General features: G+C 34.9%; 3 protein-coding genes across 11 annotated transcripts; 2 read left to right on the top strand and 1 right to left on the bottom strand.

Annotated features, from left to right (window-relative positions):
• The first annotated feature begins 1438 nt into the window (after positions 1-1438).
• LOC8274762 (F-box/kelch-repeat protein OR23) lies at positions 1439-5079 on the top strand. Its single transcript, XM_002520968.4, has 2 exons — positions 1439-2673; positions 4507-5079. The coding sequence occupies exons 1-2, from the start codon at positions 1679-1681 to the stop codon at positions 4796-4798; spliced, it is 1287 nt and encodes a 428-aa protein (XP_002521014.1). The 5' UTR covers positions 1439-1678; the 3' UTR covers positions 4799-5079.
• An 832-nt stretch (positions 5080-5911) lies between these two features.
• On the bottom strand, positions 5912-6855 carry LOC112535160 (probable CCR4-associated factor 1 homolog 7). The gene is given in 2 exon segments (XM_048379813.1): positions 5912-6647; positions 6649-6855. Coding segments are annotated over 2 exon segments (708 nt in total). The 5' UTR covers positions 6828-6855; the 3' UTR covers positions 5912-6118.
• Positions 6856-6962: 107 nt separating this feature from the next.
• LOC8274764 (myosin-9) lies at positions 6963-18529 on the top strand. 9 transcript variants are annotated; one of them, XM_025157673.2, is made up of 29 exons: positions 6963-7219; positions 7325-7447; positions 7999-8127; positions 8231-8374; positions 8489-8634; positions 8725-8881; positions 9606-9654; positions 9972-10131; positions 10227-10258; positions 10330-10376; positions 10491-10624; positions 10712-10858; positions 10978-11079; positions 11751-11808; positions 11891-11992; positions 12895-12932; positions 13096-13222; positions 13315-13485; positions 13653-13784; positions 13867-13976; positions 14079-14139; positions 14471-14648; positions 14887-15092; positions 15180-15299; positions 15783-15881; positions 16139-16336; positions 17318-17457; positions 17714-17973; positions 18207-18529. In XM_025157673.2, exons 2-29 carry the CDS (start codon positions 7445-7447, stop codon positions 18260-18262), a joined length of 3306 nt encoding a protein of 1101 aa, XP_025013441.2. In that variant the 5' UTR covers positions 6963-7219; positions 7325-7444; the 3' UTR covers positions 18263-18529. The 9 variants fall into 9 exon arrangements, with proteins under 9 accessions (XP_025013441.2, XP_015575856.2, XP_048235761.1 ...); XM_015720370.3 differs by having other exon boundaries at positions 7349-7447; positions 9596-9654; positions 10227-10376; XM_048379804.1 differs by having other exon boundaries at positions 9596-9654; positions 10227-10376; positions 13659-13784.
• Positions 18530-19078: the final 549 nt, after the last annotated feature.

Here is a 19078-nt window from a genome sequence, read left to right as displayed (position 1 = left end):
AAGAAAAATATATATTAAAATTTATAAAGGAAAAAATCTTACAAATTTTTAAAGTGATAATTACTATTTATTTCATATATTTTTTATATAATATATTAATTATATTCTTAAATTTAAAAGATATATTATATTATTATTTTATTTTATAATATTAATTTTATTTTTAAAAGGACAATTTATCATACTAAAATATATTATCTAATTTTTATATAAAAATTAATTTTAGTGTATGTATTCTGTACAGCAGTAATTAATTAATATTTTCTAATTATTTTAATTTTAGTATATATAATTAAATTCTAATAAAATTAAATATCTTAAGAGCATCTATATTAATCAAAATATTAGAATTCTATATAATTTAATTTTAAATTATTAAAATAAAATATATATTATTTTTATTATTAATTTTATTATAGTAGAATTATAACTTTGATAAAAAATTTGAAGATCAAATTATATTTGTTTATCAATTTAATTTTTAATTGCATTAATTTTTAAAACAAGAAAATTATAATACAATAAATAAAAAAAGGGAACAATTTATATATTATACAAACAATTAGGAGGTAAATAGTATAACACCAAATTTAATTAACGATTTTTTAATAATTTTGACCAAAAAATTTTTTAGTATAAAATTAAAAAATTAAAAAATTAAAAAATATATTTTTTAATTTTTAAGAGATAACTAGTATGATATAAAAAAAATACAGATAACAAATAATAATTATTCCATCCCTAAAAGCAAAACAACATTGGTTTTATTATTATTATTATTTTTTGTCATAAAATTATAAAAAAAAAATTCCTTGGATAGTTTTTATGTATATCCCATCTATATACCAAACTGATATATGATTGATATATTTTATTAGTTTTAAGTAATAAAGTATGTGTCAATCATTCTATATTAAAATATAAAAATATTCATACATACGTATCACTCTTATATTAGATGCGTTGTATATACTAAGTTTAGATAAAAATCTCTAATTATAAAAATCTCAATTCATATTAAAAATTCATAAAGAAAAGGCTTTTAAAGATTCCTAAAAATCAGCATTCGGATTATTGCTCCTTTTATTTTTTCTTCTTCTAAAATGGTAGAATTTTTTTAATTCTTAAAAGTATTTTTATTTAACTCCTAAAAAATACTTTGGCATTTGTTGAAACATTTAAGATTTTAATTTGAGATTTAAGATAATAAACAAAGTGAGGACTAACAAACAAGGATCCGGTTCCAATAAGAAAGAGTCGGTTTAAGTATATGATTACATGTGCTCAACTACACCATGCACAAAGCAAAACAACAATCAGCACATCCAATAATATTCTCAGCATCAACTAAACAACTGACGTGGACTCAATAGCCAAATCACCAGAGTCCCCATTCTGTACACTGGCAAATCACATTAGCATAGCTTTCTTTCCACGTGTCTTCTAACAGTAATATCGACCCTAACACACATTCCCTCGTATCTGGAAACTGCAATAAAAAGCTTACCCATTAAGCAACTTGGCCAATTAGAAAGAAACTGCAGCAACTGGAACAAATTGATGGGTCAATTTATTTGATTAGCTTCATCGCTGCTTCACATACGATATATATAGAAAGGCTTTTATAGTGCATAGATTGTTTTTGGTTTTATTTGATTTGGAGAAGAATCCAAACAAAATGGTTAGATTTCTGTCATCCTCATCATCTTCACCGTCACCGTTTCCGATCAATGATGAATTATCGACCTCAACTCTAATTCCAGGCTTACCAAACGACGTCGCAGCACAAATACTTTCGACGGTACCATACTCGCACCATTCACGCATCAAACAGACATCAAAATCATGGTACACATTTCTCTCATCAAAAACTTTAGTTTCACTCCGTCAACACTTACTCAATCTCAATCATCTTCTAGTTATATTCCCACAAGACCCTTCAATTTCATCACCTTACCTATTTGACCCGAAAAATCTCGCGTGGAAGCCACTCCTGCCCATGCCTTGTAACCCTCACGTGTACGGGCTCTGCAATTTTACCTCTATCTCACTCGGTCCCACACTCTACGTTCTGGGCGGGTCCCATTTCGATACGCGCTCTTTTCCTATGGATCGACCAACCCCTTCATCCTCTGTATTCCGTTACAATTTTATTGATTCCAGGTGGGACCAGCTTTCTCCAATGTTATCACCCAGAGGATCATTTGCTTGCATAGCGGTACCCAATTCAGGGAAGATAATAGTGGCGGGAGGTGGGTCCCGGCATACATTATTCGGTGCGGCTGGGAGTCGGATGAGTTCGGTTGAGATGTATGACGTATTGGCGGATAAGTGGATGCGAATGGATGGATTGCCGGGGTATAGGGCGGGTTGTGTAGGGTTTATGGTAGGGAATAATAATGGTGAGGAGGAGGAGGAGGAAGAGAAGGAGTTATGGGTAATGGGCGGGTATGGAGAGTCGAGGACGATTTCTGGCGTGTTTCCTGTTGATGAGTATTATAAAGATGCCGTTGTTATGAATTTGAACAAGAATGGTGGGAGTAAGTGGAGGGAGATTGGGGATATGTGGCACGATGGGGAGAGAGCTAGGCTTGGTAAGGTTATTGTTGTTGACGATTATGGTTCCGATCATCGTCCTGCTGTTTTTATGCTTGATAATAATGAAATTTTCAGGTCAGTTATTTAAGTGGGTTTGTTCAATTCTTTAATATAGGTCATAATTCATTTCAAATTTGCAGTAAATTTATACGTTGAACTTGAAATTTATTATTTGCACATATATGTGAAGTTTGTTGAATTGGTGGAATGTGGCCTATGTTTCATTGTTTGTGTTGCATGTGGTGCTTAGGAAATTACTAAAATTAGATCTAATTTAGATGTATGCTTGCTTACTTTTCATAGTTTTCCCCATTTTATTGCTGTTAGTCAATCCGTTATCTTTCACTAGGATATCAAGGATGGAATTCTTGCTAAATTCTTTATGGTGTGTTTTCTAATAGGCTGGTGTCTTGTAGTTTCTAGATAGTGAACTGTCTTACAGAGGATGCAACAAAGTTGATGACCTCATAATGTTATTTCAAATGGTACATAGGGAGTTACATTGATTAGTAATGGTAAATATCTAGGAATTAAGTCGATCACTGTGGTATGCTTACCTAGTGACGGATGAAGGTACAGTACTTAGTTCTCTGAATACTTGGAATGACAAGTACTTCTCTTTGGAGGTGGTTCTCTCTACACTTTTTATCTTTTTATGTTACAAGGTATGGCACAACTTAGTATTGTTTCTTTCCGGTTTCTTTTTTGGTGAGTCATGCCACTCCTCTGGTTAGTACTCAAAACTTGTAGAGTGTGCAGAGTGTGATGGGAAGTAGGAATCTTTAGCTCTCTATATGGACTTTGATTTAGCATCTGTGGTCTATGGTTATTGAAATGATAGCTCTGTTCATGAAGCAAAATGCTGAAGTTGATTTTTGCTGATTCTAACTAATTTGTACTATTTAGTTGCTGGCAATATGCACTTGGCCTATTATCTTCGAATGTCCTCAATAGTATGTAATTTGTGGTCTCGTGTCTAGTAGTAGTTAAGTATGCATGTTGAATATTTATATGGGACTGTTTGGAAGTCTGTGTGAGTCAAGAAATCCTAATTTTTGATGAAAAGAAATTTTAAGATCTAGGTTAGAAGTTCATTAAATTCTATAGATAGAAGTATTTAAGCATCACACCTGATCTTCTTTTGGTATCATAGCCAGGTGTTCAGTATCACAACTATGTTCAAAGTGCATGTGTGTAATATGAAACAAGCTTTTATGTTTCTGGAAATATTCTGTCATTGATTCACTTATTATTGAAGGAGATTAAAGGTTGTATATCTCATCTTCCTGATCCAACTAGGACCTAGAATTCAAGAAAAGAAAGAAGATTAAATGACTCCTCTTAGATCACAGTCAAGAAATTACAGTCACATCCCAACAGTTAGAAATAAGTCAAATATCCCTGCCTCCCCTAAAATACAAAATACAGTACGAGCAGCTACTTTTACTGAATTAGCAGCCATGTAAGATTCTATAACGACTAGAAGTTGGTCAATGATATCCTGAATAAGCCATATTTGAATCCAAACTGAATTTTACTTAGGACAGTTTTTCACTAGGCATGTCTTGTCTGCACTACACATTTGATAAACTTTCCTTTATCACAAACCTTGCTTATTGATAAATGGGCATGGAAATTTATGGGATGTGAATTGCAAACTTTCTATAGGTTTCCATGTAGTATGGTTCTTGATATGACATTTTTCAATCAGAACTTGTTTCTTAGGTAGCTATACCTTCATATCTAGACTTGTTTCTTTCTTTTGACATTGTTGTGCCTCTATTATGGAGACATGAACATTAATTAGCAAATACAAAACTTTAAATCAGAAACTTATCTAAGTATGTCGCAGTCAAAAAAGATAGGCTAACGACTCTTTCTTGGATCATGAACTATTTTGCATTACAGGTATGACAGGGTTTCTAATTCCTGGCAAAAAGAGTCCAGTGTACCAAGAAAAGCTCCTTGCAACTCCTCATGTGGTTTTGTTGTGTTGGATGGAGAGCTGTATGTAATGGCACTTTTGAAAGGAGCTGATTCCACTGAAACTCGAAGGTCAAGACAGCAGAAGAGGGCAGGAGCACTTTTTATCCAAATCTACCATCCTAGGAAGAAGACATGGAGATCACTCGTTACAAAGCCACCATTTCATTGCCCTTTGGATTTCAATAGTGCAGTCATGTGCACCATTCGATTGTAGTAGACATCCTGTGATTTTGGAAGTCATCTATACGAAAATTGTTAGTTTGTGTCACAATTGTGCATGTCTCATGGACCATCGTATTCTTTGCCTTTTAGCATATGGTATAGGTCAATGTACAGATTGACAAGGATATAGTGCTAGTTTGCTACCATTTGATGTACAATATCAGTCGAATTCCATTTTAAATTGATGTAAGTGCAATGTGGTGTATTTGTGAGTCGTCACTTAAAAGTACAATATGTACTACATTTAAATAGATGCAAGTGCAGTTTGTTATATTTGTCACCCAAGTAGTATATTATTCATAAACAGTGAATGATGGATTGTGTGGACACTGTTCAATTGCAATGCCTGCTAGCTTTCCATATTAAAACAAGAAGTTGCAGTTTATAGATTAGCGTCAGAATTTTTTTGGTTTTATGCCAAATCATAAAATGCAAGACAATATGAAGTAGCAGCACCTCCAATATTTTTGGATATTTTATGCAGAACCATAAGATTTTCTCTTTTCAAAAAAAGAAAAGAAAGAAATCTAAAACAGCAGCAAATTCTTATTGATCAAGTGGGTTGCGTCGCCTGGTATACATACAAGGAAAAAAAAGAGGGGGACTGGGCTCGTACTCAATTTGTGTCTCAATTAGCAGCATTTCCTGTGCTACATTAGTCAGGTTTTTCTAAAAAGATGCATCCAGGTGCAATATGTTGTATTTGTTATCTAAAAGTACGATATTAGTCAACAGTAAATGACGGGTTGATAAGCAGAAATTGATCCTTTAGATTTCTGAAAATCCGCCTGAAGATTCCCCATTGTTCTATGGACCATCATGGGGGGTTGATGTTTAAAGCGATGGTTGGTTAGCCGCTCTGATCTGACAGTGAACAATCTTTATCTGATATAGCATGTAATCAAGCATAATTACCAACCATCTTTGTGAATGCATGTCATTAACTAACAGTTTTGTTCCTTAATTTCTAAGACATGCTAGTTCATAATATATAAGACAATCCAAAATAGCAGAGCATATTCAGTTAATATATATATGTATGATAATATATTTTCCAAACTTCTTAGGATATAAAATAGCAGTTACAACAGAACTGGAGCTTTATGTTGAACCATAAAACATTACAAGATTTGCAGTAGCAGCAGATTGCAAATTGGAAGATACGCTAAACCATAAAACATTACTAAATATAAACTAGCAGCACTACATCTAACCCATAAAACATTACAAAATCTAAAATAGCATCACCATGTTGACCTGCTGCCTAGTGTAATGATTAGAAACAACTGGTCTTGGCAATGGATGAATGATACTAGGTGCATATTGGAAACAACCGGTGGTGGCAGTGAATGAATGGAATATCATCTTGGGCCAAGGTCGACTGTGACGAATAGGAATTAGTTGCTGCTGTGATCTGCATACGTTGTATGAATACCATATAGATGGTCCAAATACTGGATTCTTCGACCTGGAATGTGTCCTTAATCTTTGCAAAAAGTTGGCTGGTCAATAAACTATCTGAACCAGCTTGATGAGCCATACCAACACGTTCAACTTCCATAACCTTTGCTAGTTTCTGCATTCCAAATTCACCATTAAACAAACCTTCACATAAGCTGACCATATGTTTGATATCAACAATCTGACCAAAAACATAACCGATCATTCGAGTAAGGTGCATAAGCGAAGTGGGCAGTGAGTTGTTGGTTAAAAGCTTGACCACATGACGCAAGTCATGAAAACATACCAATTGCAAAACCTGATGTTTGCGCAAAATGTAGTGTCTATTCAGTCTTCCAAAATCAATTTCAGAATTCTTCAGAAACTCGATAGAATCATGCTGTTTCAGTACAGAAAGAAAAATTGAACTGCCATACACAGCCAATATTTCCGTTTTCGTCAGATAAAGTCAAGCCAAGTTGAATTAACTTAGTAGTATCCGCATTAATGGACAACACCTGGAAGCTATAACGAGATTGATCAATTTTTCGCAGCTCCTCCAAATATCCCTCTCTAACCATAATATTCTACACTTTCTGTCTACTCTCCAGTGATTGTATTTCGTCAATAGCCAATGCCTTCTATTTATATATTTATGTTATTAAGGAAATCCGTGTAGGAAGAGGAAAACTAATAGTATTTCCCAATTCGAAGTCCTGACTGTATTAGGAATAAGTAAAAGCAGAACCGACCGACTTTATTATACAATTTTTAATGCGTATGAGGAATTGTTATGAGTTAGTTTTGTTAGTTATTAAAAGAAGAAAAAGGGTATATATCTGTACAATATGAAATATAAACCGCCAGACAACACAGACCACAACATAGCGAAAAGAAAGGTTTGTTGATTTCAAACCATGTCAACCCCCACAAATCAAGCACATGAACACAATTTCCCAAAGCAGAAAAAAATGTGAGTATGTAATTTTTTTTGTTTCCTTCTTTTTTCCTTTCAATTCCTGCGGTAATAGTAACAATCTTTTTGGCTTCAACCTTTGACAACTTGTATGATCGCAAGATCAATTTGTGTTTTTCGCTGTAGCATTTGGATAATTTGGAGTAAGATTCGACTCTCGCTGCGAGTGTTTGTTGGTTTTGTTGAGAGGATTCGATTTCCATGGTTATTTTATGAATTAAAATGGTAAGTGATCTTGGATTTTGATTTATTAATATTTTTTTGTAGCAGATTTTTTACTGCCGAAATGTGGCTCAAAGTTGAATTAATTTTGATGATTAAATAATGAATTCCAAGTTAATCATTTGTGTTCTTAAATCTTAGGCTTAAGAATCAATGCCTCTGTTTCATGCATGGTTATATTATACGAACAACAGGTTAGAAGTTCGAGAAATGCCTTTAACCATTTAAAGGAAAAAAAGAATATTGTTTTTAACCATCATATTGGCTTGAGGTAGAGATATCATTGTTTATGTAACTAGACCAGATGGTAGTTTTGAACTTGATGAATTCTGGCACCACTCTTACTAATGCTTGCCTTATTCTTACAACTTTTTAGTCTTTGACTACTGAATTTGGGGAAGGAAAATATAAAATTATGCAGGGACAGGATGTGAAAGATTAGAAAAGGAAGAATTTGCCATGCATATAGATCTCTCTATCTTTCCCAGTTTCTAGGTTTAGGTTTTTACTAATGCTGTTCAGGATTTTTGAAATTTAAATTTTAATCCATGGAGGTTTTACTGGTGAACATTGATGTTGGTTCCCATATCTGGGTCGGAGATCCTCAAGTAGCATGGTTAGATGGAATAGTGTTTAACATTAAAGGAGGGGATGCTGAGATTCAAACTGGCGATGGAAAGACTGTGAGTGGGTTATCTTATTACAATACATCTTGTATCTTATAAGTCTTCTGTATAAATTATTCTTCAGTTCAACATTTGCTTATGCTACTTTTGTATGAAGCAGATTGTTGCAAGTTTATCCAGAGTGTACGCAAGAGATGTGGAAACTCCTGCTGGTGGGGTTGATGACATGACTAAGCTGCAATATTTGCATGAGCCTGCAGTTTTGCACAATTTGGCAACCAGATATGAGATCAATGAAATCTATGTAAGGTCCACCTCACCTTCAGTTTTGATTTATTGGTGTTCCCATAGTGAGATAAAAACAATTAATCACTGCAGCTAAGGGCGGCTCTGTTATAATATTTTGACATCTGGGCAGACTTATACTGGCAACATTCTTATTGCTGTCAATCCATTCCAAAGGCTCCCACATTTGTACGATGCTTACATGATGGAACAATACAAGGGAGCACGGGTTGGAGAACTAAGCCCTCATGTTTTTGCAATTGCTGAAATTTCATATAGGTGATCATGCATCTGTGTAGATGTTTTCTTGCTTGCTTTACAGATTATATGGATAGTAGCTAAATTAGGTATACTTTTTACATGAAACAGGGAAATGATTAATGAGGGTAAAAGCAACTCAATTCTTGTTAGTGGTGAAAGTGGGGCTGGTAAAACAGAAACAACTAAAATGCTCATGCGCTACCTTGCATATTTGGGTGGCAATAAGGCTGCTGAAGGACGGACAGTTGAACAAAAAGTCCTAGAGGTAAGCTGGATGAATATAAATCTGGTTATGGAGTTTATTCTGTATGTAGGTTGAGATGATGAGTAATATAATTTGTGGAGAAGTGTTTTTATTTTTGAAGTCTCTTGAACCAGTAAACTTTTTTTTCTAATTTGCTATGAGCATAAACTCATAAGTCTTGGAATCTAATGAAGCAAAATGAATTTGATATACAGGAATCATTCAGAGAGTACACCTTAGTCACATTAAGCCGGGATAAAAAGAAATATATAGGAAAATAAACCTTAAGATTTTCTCTTCAGATGTTAGAATATCAAAATAAAGAATATCTCTTCTTGCACTTAAGTTGTGAGGTATAGCTTGTTTCAGTATACATTTGCTGATGTAGAAATTCAGAACTGTATAGCAGCTGGTGCATAGTTCTTGAATTAGTTAGGATCGCTTAGATTGTTTTGAGTTCTCAAATCAATTACTGACACATGCTGAAAGAATCTAGAACTAATTAAATCTTTATCAAGTTCCCAATTTTAAAAGTTTGAAATAAGAAAATGATCCCTAATTCGTAACTTTTTTTATTGCTTCTCATGAAGACATTTAGCGTCCAATGCTCTTGTTCTTTTGAAAAACTTGTGGAAAGTGAAGGCTACTTGGTGCCTTCTTTTCAGATGCAGAAGTTAATGTTTGAATTTAATCTTTGGAAAATGTGAAGCTTTTATACTAACAAGTGCTATGCAGTCAAATCCAGTTCTTGAAGCATTTGGCAATGCCAAGACTGTCAGAAATAACAATTCCAGGTGAGAAAATTATTTCCTCTATTATGATTTTCATTTCTTTTCTCATTGGTTTTGCATTGCATGCCACTGAACCAGAATCTTTTTCTAGCTTTCACAAAAATGATTTCATTTCAATGTATAATAAGTGTGTCCTTTTCAATGTACAAGTACAAAATTGATTTCAATACTGTAATCTTCTCTATTTTCAGGCAAGACAGTTACTAATGAAAATCAACCTATATACCATATATCTTTTTTTTTTTCCATATTGAGCTTTTTGTACTCATTAATGGCTGGCAGTGTGTAGCACTTACATTATCTCGACTATATTGGCACAGCCGTTTCGGGAAATTTGTTGAGATTCAATTTGATGAGCATGGAAGAATATCAGGAGCAGCCATCAGAACTTATCTTCTTGAGAGATCTCGAGTTTGTCAAATCTCAGATCCCGAGCGCAACTATCACTGCTTTTACCTTTTATGTGCTGCACCACAAGAGGTAGATTATCCTACTTAGATATCCTTTTTTTATTACTGTATGTCCATTTTACATGCCAAGTCAGTTCCATTGGCTAATAGATTTTGTCTTGTCAGGAGATTGAGAAGTATAAGCTTGGAAATCCCAGGTCTTTTCATTATCTTAATCAATCCAGTTGCTATGAACTGGTTGGTGTTGATGATGCCCATGATTATACAGCCACTAGAAGAGCTATGGATGTTGTTGGAATAAGTGAGAAAGAACAGGTCTGGCCTTTGATGTGGATTAAAATTTATAGGTCTCATGTGTTGAATATCCATATATTCCCCTGCGGCGAAAAAGGTTATGTATATCTTAATGCAGTACTTTTTCTTTTGCAGGAAGCTATTTTCAGAGTTGTGGCTGCAATTCTTCACCTTGGCAATATTGATTTTACGAAGGATGAAGATATTGATTCCTCAGTTGTAAAAGATGAGTCCAATTTTCATCTCCAAATGACAGCTGAGCTTCTCATGTGTGACTGGGACTTTGATGATTTTATAGATATATATTGCTGTTAGCATAATAGCTGTGGTATTAATAGATCTTATACTTATTTCAGGTGTGATCCTCAATCATTGGAAGATGCACTATGTAAGCGTGTAATGATAACCCCGGAAGAAATCATAAAAAAAAGTCTTGATCCTCATGGTGCGGCAGTTAATAGAGATGGTTTAGCCAAGACAATATATTCACGGTTGTTTGATTGGTAAGATGACACTGTCTAGATTGTTGTATCAGGTTTTGTTATGTGACATCATGTAACAGTGCTTTGTTGTATTATTGTATTATACTTCTTAAGTTTGCATCTAGCTTCTTTGTATTCAGGTTGGTGGATAAAATTAATGTGTCTATTGGGCAAGATCCTAACTCAAATTGTCTGATTGGAGTCCTTGACATTTATGGCTTTGAAAGCTTTAGGACTAACAGGTAATGCTGGTTGCAACAAATAAGTTCCAGTGATAAACTACATGCCTATTTATTCATCTATATATATTTACGTGATATGAAAGACAGGAAGATGTGGATTTCCAGGATTGGTGAATGGGAAAGGATCTTGGTTGCCACTACCCTGATTTTAGCGACAGATGGTGGCTTGTAGCATAGCTGGTGGCTTATTGATAAGAATCATTTGTTGCTACATTAAATAACCTGAAGCCATAAAGCAAACTCATGCTATATGATCATTTACTCTAGTCCCCCTTTTCTCCAAAAGTTAGTAAATGATGTTGTATTGTGTTGCTAACCAAATCCAACTTTTATCATACATGTGAAGAAAGAGGAACTATCTGAAATGCCAAAATCAGTTTCTTGGATGGCAAGCCATGCTCCAGATATCTGAAGTTAAAATGCATGATATCTCTAGATTAATTATCTTGAATCACAATGCAATAAGATAGTAATGAATTGCAGTTACTGGAACCTTTCTCGTTTATGTAACATTGGATGGAATTCCTTAAGCTCCTCCATTCTACATCAATGGAATTTGGGACCTCAAGTTATGACTATGACTAGTTATTGATTTCATCTGCTACTAACATTTTTTACCTCTATTTGGCTACTTAATAATTCTAACAATATTAAATTATTATCATGGACAGTTTTGAACAGTTCTGCATTAACTTTACAAATGAAAAGCTGCAACAGCATTTCAACCAGGTATGAGGTTAGTCATATTTTACTATTTCAGAAGCACTCAGTTTGACGTTGTACAATCTGATTGCTCTATGGTGCCTTTCAGCATGTGTTCAAGATGGATCAACAAGAATACATAAAAGAGGAAATTAACTGGAGCTACATAGAATTTGTAGATAATCAAGATGTTCTAGACCTTATTGAGAAGGTTTCCACACTGTATTCCTTTGCCCCCCTCTCTGTTGGTTCTTATTACAACTTGTGTACTTGTCTATTTCATTCGTGTTGTGGTTATAATTTTCAACTTATACATACATTTATGGTTTCCCTTTAACTGAAGCAAGGGTTCTTTGACTATTCTGGTCATACTGTGCAATTACTAAATAATTTAGTGATTTGGGCTTGGTGATCTTTTGGTCTTGGCTGGACGATTTGAAATTATTTTGTATTTTCTTTGAAATACATGAACCTTTCTTTATGAAAACTAACTTGCTACCATTAATGTGCAAGTTCAAGCCTTGATAGCATTTAGTGGTGTAAAAGGACTTTTTCATAACTTCCCCCCAGGACCTGAATTGTAATGAGACCATAACTGGGTTCATTGTTGTCAAATTGTACATGGATCTCCACATAAATTTTATTGTAATATCTGTTATTTTGTATTTTCTTTGAAATACATGAACCTTTCTTTATGAAAACTAACTTGCTACCATTAATGTGCAAGTTCAAGCCTTGATAGCATTTAGTGGTGTAAAAGGACTTCTTCATAACTTCCCCCCAGGACCTAAATTGTAATGAGACCATAACTGGGTTCATTGTTGTCAAATTGTACATGGATCTCCACATAAATTTTATTGTAATATCTGTTATAGTTGGACCATCTATATATTTCTGTATTTAGATTTGTAATCAGTGAAAGAAACAGATCTTAATTTCACTAAGAAAAGTTTTAGAGGATTTTGAGTTAACTTCTTATTTGATTAATTGTAAAAAAATATAAAATATTCTCTAGATCGATTTAGTTGTAACTTTCATGGCTGCATTCAACTTAAGTGGATACTGCTGAATTGGTTTTCATTTATATATATCTAACTCGTAGTGCTTCTGCAGAAACCAGGTGGGATCATTGCCCTGCTTGATGAGGCATGGTATGAAGATATTTCTTTGTCCTCAGGCTCTGATATTTACAGGAATTTGATTTTGGGCATACTATTCTTTTTTTTGAAATTCTATTAAAACATCTTTCCATTGAAAAATCTGGTGGGTTTTGCTATATTGTCTGCTCACGTGGTGTACTTTTCTGGTGTGCAGTATGTTTCCAAAAGCAACTCATGAGACATTTTCTGAGAGGCTTTATCAGACCTTCAAAGATCACAAGCGGTTCGTTAAGCCAAAACTGACTCGCACAGATTTTACCATCATTCATTATGCAGGAGAGGTTAACTGTTCTCCCTGTATCTGGCTCTATTATTTATTGTTTATAACTTCGTTTAAGTATGCCTTCAAATATTATCATTCCACGCATTTCAGGTTCAATATCAGTCTGATCAGTTTTTAGACAAAAACAAAGACTATGTTGTTCCTGAACATCAGGATTTGTTGTCTGCTTCTCGATGCTCTTTCGTAGCAGGCCTGTTTCCTTCACTTTCTGAAGAGACCACCAAATCATCAAAGTTCTCATCTATCGGTTCCCGTTTTAAGGTATTATTTTCTGCCATCATTTTCTTACACTAATTCTAGACTAGTACTAATGTTATCACTGGAAGCTAATTTATTTACGGGCCAGGCCATGTTATATTTGCATCAACAATTGGATATTCCAGCAGTCACAAAACATGATTACTGATGTTGTGTCATAATTTGTGCAGCTGCAGCTGCAGCAGCTGATGGATATACTGAATTCTACTGAGCCCCACTACATTAGATGTGTGAAGCCGAATAATTCTCTAGAACCTTCTGTATTTGATAGTATCAATGTCTTGCAACAACTACGTTCTGGTGTAAGTAGCATTTGGGATGTTGTTGAACCCTTGTTTACTGAGTTGATTGTTTTTGCATTCTAATGCATTCTTATTTTTGTAGGGAGTTCTTGAGGCAATCAGAATCAAATGTTCTGGATTTCCTGCTCATAGGACCTTCTCTGAGTTCCTGCAACGATATGGAATGCTTGCAGCAGAGATTCGGAGGGGCAAGTAAGTATCGAGTGTAGGTAGTTACATATAGCTTGGGCAACTTCAAGGTTCTGCTGAGATTTTCTTGTTTGCATTCCTGAAATCATTTTATCTACTGACCAGCTATGAAGAGATGGCTGCATGCAAATTCATCTTGGAAAAGATGGAGCTTACAGGGTATCAGGTAGCCATCATATTTCCAGAGTCATACATCCGCATTCAAAACATCACTTTATCTCTGTCAGTGTAAATTACTATATCCAGCTATCCTTAATGTTCCCAGTCCTGATGTCAGTTTACTGTTTTCCTTGTTGTATTCTATTGAGGCGGAAGCATTGCCCTTTTCCGTGGACCCCATCTCTTCTGTTTAAATTGATTTTTTCAGTTGTTGTAAAAGAAAGGTTAAAAGTCACCTGCAAAACATGCATATTTTCTGAATTATCGTTTATCATTTTCTATCATCCTCTATATACTGCCTACTTATAATTTAGCTTCGTCCTTTATTCTCTTGGCAGTTGGGGAAAACCAAGGTTTTCTTAAGAGCTGGTCATATGGCCGATTTAGATGCACAAAGAGCCAGATTACTCCGCAGCTCAGCAACAGTCATCCAGCGGCAGGTCAGAACTCGTGCTGCTCGTAATAATTTCATCCTCAAGAGGCAGGCTTCTATTCATATACAATCTCAATGGAGAGGTGAGTCCACTGGCAACAGTGAAGCCTTTTTCTTGACAATGTAATACATACTTTATGATAAAGTGAAGCAGCATTCTCATCTTAAACATGTTAAAAGATTTTGGTCTTTTTCCTGGTAATTTGGTCACAGCTTGCCTTTATTTCATCCATGCTAATTGTTTTAGGGCTTCCACCAGTTGCTCATCCTAGTGCTTATTCATACTTTCATGGAATCATGTTATTGGTGCTGCCTTTCCAGGGAAACTCACTCGTGAATTATATAAGGAGATGAAACGAGAGGCAGCTGCTGTCAAAATTCAGAAGAATTTACGTAGACAACTGGCTACAAGATCGTTTAAGGGGATTAAGTCCTCTGCAGTTGTCTTGCAAACAAGTTTGCGGGTAATGGCTGCACGTAAGGAATTAAGAGTCAAGGAGCAAACCAAGGCTGTAACTTTCCTTCAGGTTAACACTGATTCTGTTGTCTGTTATAATGAAATATGCAGGTTTTCTTTTTTTGTATGTTCCACCAAAATGATACTTACCTTGCAGGCCAATTGGCGCTCTCGCAAAGCTGTTTCATGCTATAAGAAGAGTAAGGAAGCATCAGTTGTTTCCCAACATAGTTTGACAGAAAGTACTGCAGGGAGAGAGCTTATCAACTCGAGCATGGTAGGTCTCAATGTATTGATGTTGATGTTGGTGGACCCAACTGACAGATTCACAGTATCTCATTCCTCCATTCATTCATTTCCTCCAAACCAAAAAAAAGCACCAGCTGACCTAGTAATCCCATCCTTTCCACCCACTTCTCCTCTCAGCAAAAGATACTTTTAGTTTTTTGAGTCGTTGGAATTTTGTTCTCATTGTTTTTTTCTTTTCATTTTTCAGTCCACTTTAATGGAAAAGTGTATTCTGATAATGTTTTAACTTGGAGCTTCATTTTCATTGGATCAAGTGCCCAATTGCCTTATGATCTAAGGAATTTTATTAAAGTAATAATGAGCAGAATACCACCAATTATTAGAATGGTGTACTTTTTGATATTCTTTTACAGTGATGACTCGGAGCATCAAACTTCAACTTCTCTGAATGCATTAGTCAGTTCTGTTCCCTTCTGTTTGAGTGTACTTACATGTTTTCAATCCTTATCAGGAAGCAGAAGAAACAGATTTACTCCTGGAAAAGAATGATAAACTTGAGAGACAAGTGGAGGAACTCACTTGCCATTTGCAGTCTGAAAAACAATTGAGGGTGAGATATTAGCGGTGCATGTATCATGGTCATTTATCTTATAAAAAGATATGTCAACCTGCAGGTTTTGACTTCTCCTTAAGAAAGCTGTGTCAACATGAACTGAAATTTTTTGACATTGCTTGATGGAATGATCTTTACAGAGGATGCCATGGCTACCCTAATTCAACATTACCAGGATAAGAATATTAATGACTTCAAAGCATATGCCTCTATTCCATTGTGTGCAAATGCCTCTTAACTGATCTTCAATGCAGATTGAATTGGAAGAAGCAAAAGGGCGAGAGATAACAGCACTGCTGCATTCCCTGAAAATGATGCAAAACCAAATTGATGAGACAAATGCAGTTCTGTTCAAGGAACGTGAGGCTGCACAAAAGGAAAATGGAGAACGTCTTGTTTTTGCAAAAACATTGATGCTTGATGATGATGCAAAGGAGATTGAGAGCTTAAAGGTTATAGTGATTTTCCTGATCATCTTCCATCAATTTTCACGTTATGCAAGTAACTAATGGATTGACTGAAAAAATGTTGAGCAAGGAAAAATATGAACTTTTAGTTCAATGGTTGTTTCAAGATCAAGTTCAAGGCTAATCAGTGCTTATTAATAGATTAAAGAGCACAAATTAATGAGTTTTCCTCGGTCGATATAGTGATTGAGAATTGGTTTTTGAGTAGGGGAAGAAAAGGAAATTTCTGGAATAGATTATGAGGCCTGTCTTTCGATAAATTATTAGAAAGACTCGGTCTACCACTTCATCCATAGACCAAACCAATTGCATAGTGACATGTGTTATTTTTATTAAGGGTTGTATTTGCATTGGTTAGTTTGTTTAGTACCATTAACCACCCATGATTAAAAACCAGCCAATGCAAATACAAAACTACCATATGTTACTATGCAATTGGTTTGGTCTATAGATGACGTGATAGACTGAGTTTACCCTAATAATTTTTCTTGTCTTTCTAGGCAGTGTCTTTGGGTGAGTTGCAGTGTAGAGCCGTTCAAATTTTGTATTCTTCTCACTCTAGCAACCAAGATGGTGGTGGGTACTATAATGACAAACAAAAGTTTTAGTTTCTTCTGAAATTTGAATTTCAACCATAACTGTTCCCTATCAGAATTCCCTTTGCCCTGCAGAGCAATGCTGGTTAAGATGTAACAGGCAAATGATTATAAAGCAATGATGTTGAACAGGTTTTAATACATGAGGTTATCAGAATGCATTTCTGTAGGGATTCTAATACAGTGGGATAAGGTTTATTAGTTAACAGCCATTTGTATCTTTTATTTGGAATTTAAGTTCACATATATCATCCAATACAAAAACATACTAATGATAGTTTGATGGTTTCTGAATGCAAAATGTCCTGTTCTAACCTGAATGCAAAATGTCCTGTTCTGATATACTTGGACTCATTTTTATGTCATGCAGGCATCAGTATGGGAAGAAAAACAAAGAGCTGATAGTTCTGAAAGGAAATACGCTGAAGCCCAAGAATTAAGTGAGATAACACGTAAGAAATTAAGAGAAACTGAAAAGAGAGTGTGTCAACTTCAAGACTCTTTGAACAGGTAGTAACAGTGTGGAATAGAGCAATATAACATTAAGTTTCCTAATTTTCAAGTTTTATTTTGGATGTCAGTTATGGATTTCAACATGCTCCATTTTATAAATGCATGCTAAGGCCATCATTTACGTGCTTCATCTTATACATGCATGCTAGTACCATAATATATTTAGGCATCTGGAAAACTACATTTATATGCTCATGACGGTAAATATAATCTCATGTTTAACTAATGCTAGACTTGATCTAGTGTGGCTCAGGATGTTATATTCCATGTCAGACCAATTTGCAGAGCTGAAAATGATGTTGCACACCTCATCAAACTCGACTTCAACGTCTCGACCCATTGCCCCAAATGTGAAGGTTGACGTTGCTTCTGATATCTCTGATGCCTCGTCCAGTGATACTGATTTCTCTTTTCCAGCTCCAGCTTTATCTCCAGCCTCAGATAATTTCTCTTCTCCCAATGATAATACTTGCCCGTTGGCAGTTGAGGACATTTCAACAACAGAAGTTTCAGGTCAGTCTTTCTACATTTACATTTAAAATTTCTGTAACTAGGCATAGACTAGAAAGTAGAAAGCTCTGTCGACACCTTCTTTGTTTTGGGAAAATGATCACCCTCATTCAGCAACACATTCCCTTTTTTTCCAATGGCTGCATATATGCAATGTTATTCATAATTGAAAGTTTTGTCAGAGTGCTGATGGTTATAAGATCTTGTTTCTTTCTTTTTGTGGTTGCACTATGCAGATTCAAAGAAGTGGAATGGTGAAAAGGACACGGGAGCATTTGACGACTACTTCTGATGTAACTTCTTCTTGTTCCTTTTCCTTTCTAGCTTAGAGGTTAACTCAACAAGAGATTGTCCGAATTAAAGGATAGGCAACCACACCTGAACTACTATATTATAAACGGATTTTTTTCCCAAGGATATATAACCAGTCAGGTAATCCTGTCCAAAAGGGGAAAAGAAAAATAAAACTAATTCTAGTAGCTACTGTAAATTCGTGGCTAGTTCACTAACATACAATGTAATTATGCAAAAATTATAGCATTATGCAGGTTTCTCAGCATTGTTCTCTCTGTTTTTATTTTTTCATATATACTATTATTATGTTAATAAACTATTAAACCATAATAAGATCTGTCTTGCGGTGTCCAACTTGAGGATACTGTCAAAAGTGAGGAAAGAAAAGCAGGAAGTGACATTCTGCAGAGGGAGAGTACCAAAGTTGCAGATCAAACTGTCTGCTTTAGTCCAAAAGGACATTCGATTTCAACTGGATAAATCAAAGGATTAATAGATCATTATTCCCATGTCTGATCTGCCAAGTTCTGTTCTTTGGTGATATCCGTGCAATATGGTTAAGGGGGGCTAACAAGGAGTGAGTTTGCTATAGTTATAACTCTCATATGAGATGGAAATTAATTGACATGAATCGGATAATTTACCTGTAGTGATAACAAATGTGGTGAAAAGTCTCATATTTAGAAAGCATTGTTTAAAAATTTTAATATCTGATTTTTGCAAAAAATTTATTATCTAAAATGGATACTTTTAATAATTTCCGTGCTGATGAAACATGAATAGGATCACCCATCAGATTCCTTGACGTGAGAGA

Source organism: Ricinus communis, chromosome 1, assembly GCF_019578655.1.
Source record: "Ricinus communis isolate WT05 ecotype wild-type chromosome 1, ASM1957865v1, whole genome shotgun sequence".
NCBI lineage: Eukaryota > Viridiplantae > Streptophyta > Magnoliopsida > Malpighiales > Euphorbiaceae > Ricinus > Ricinus communis.
This window is presented reverse-complemented; position numbering and strand designations above follow the sequence as displayed.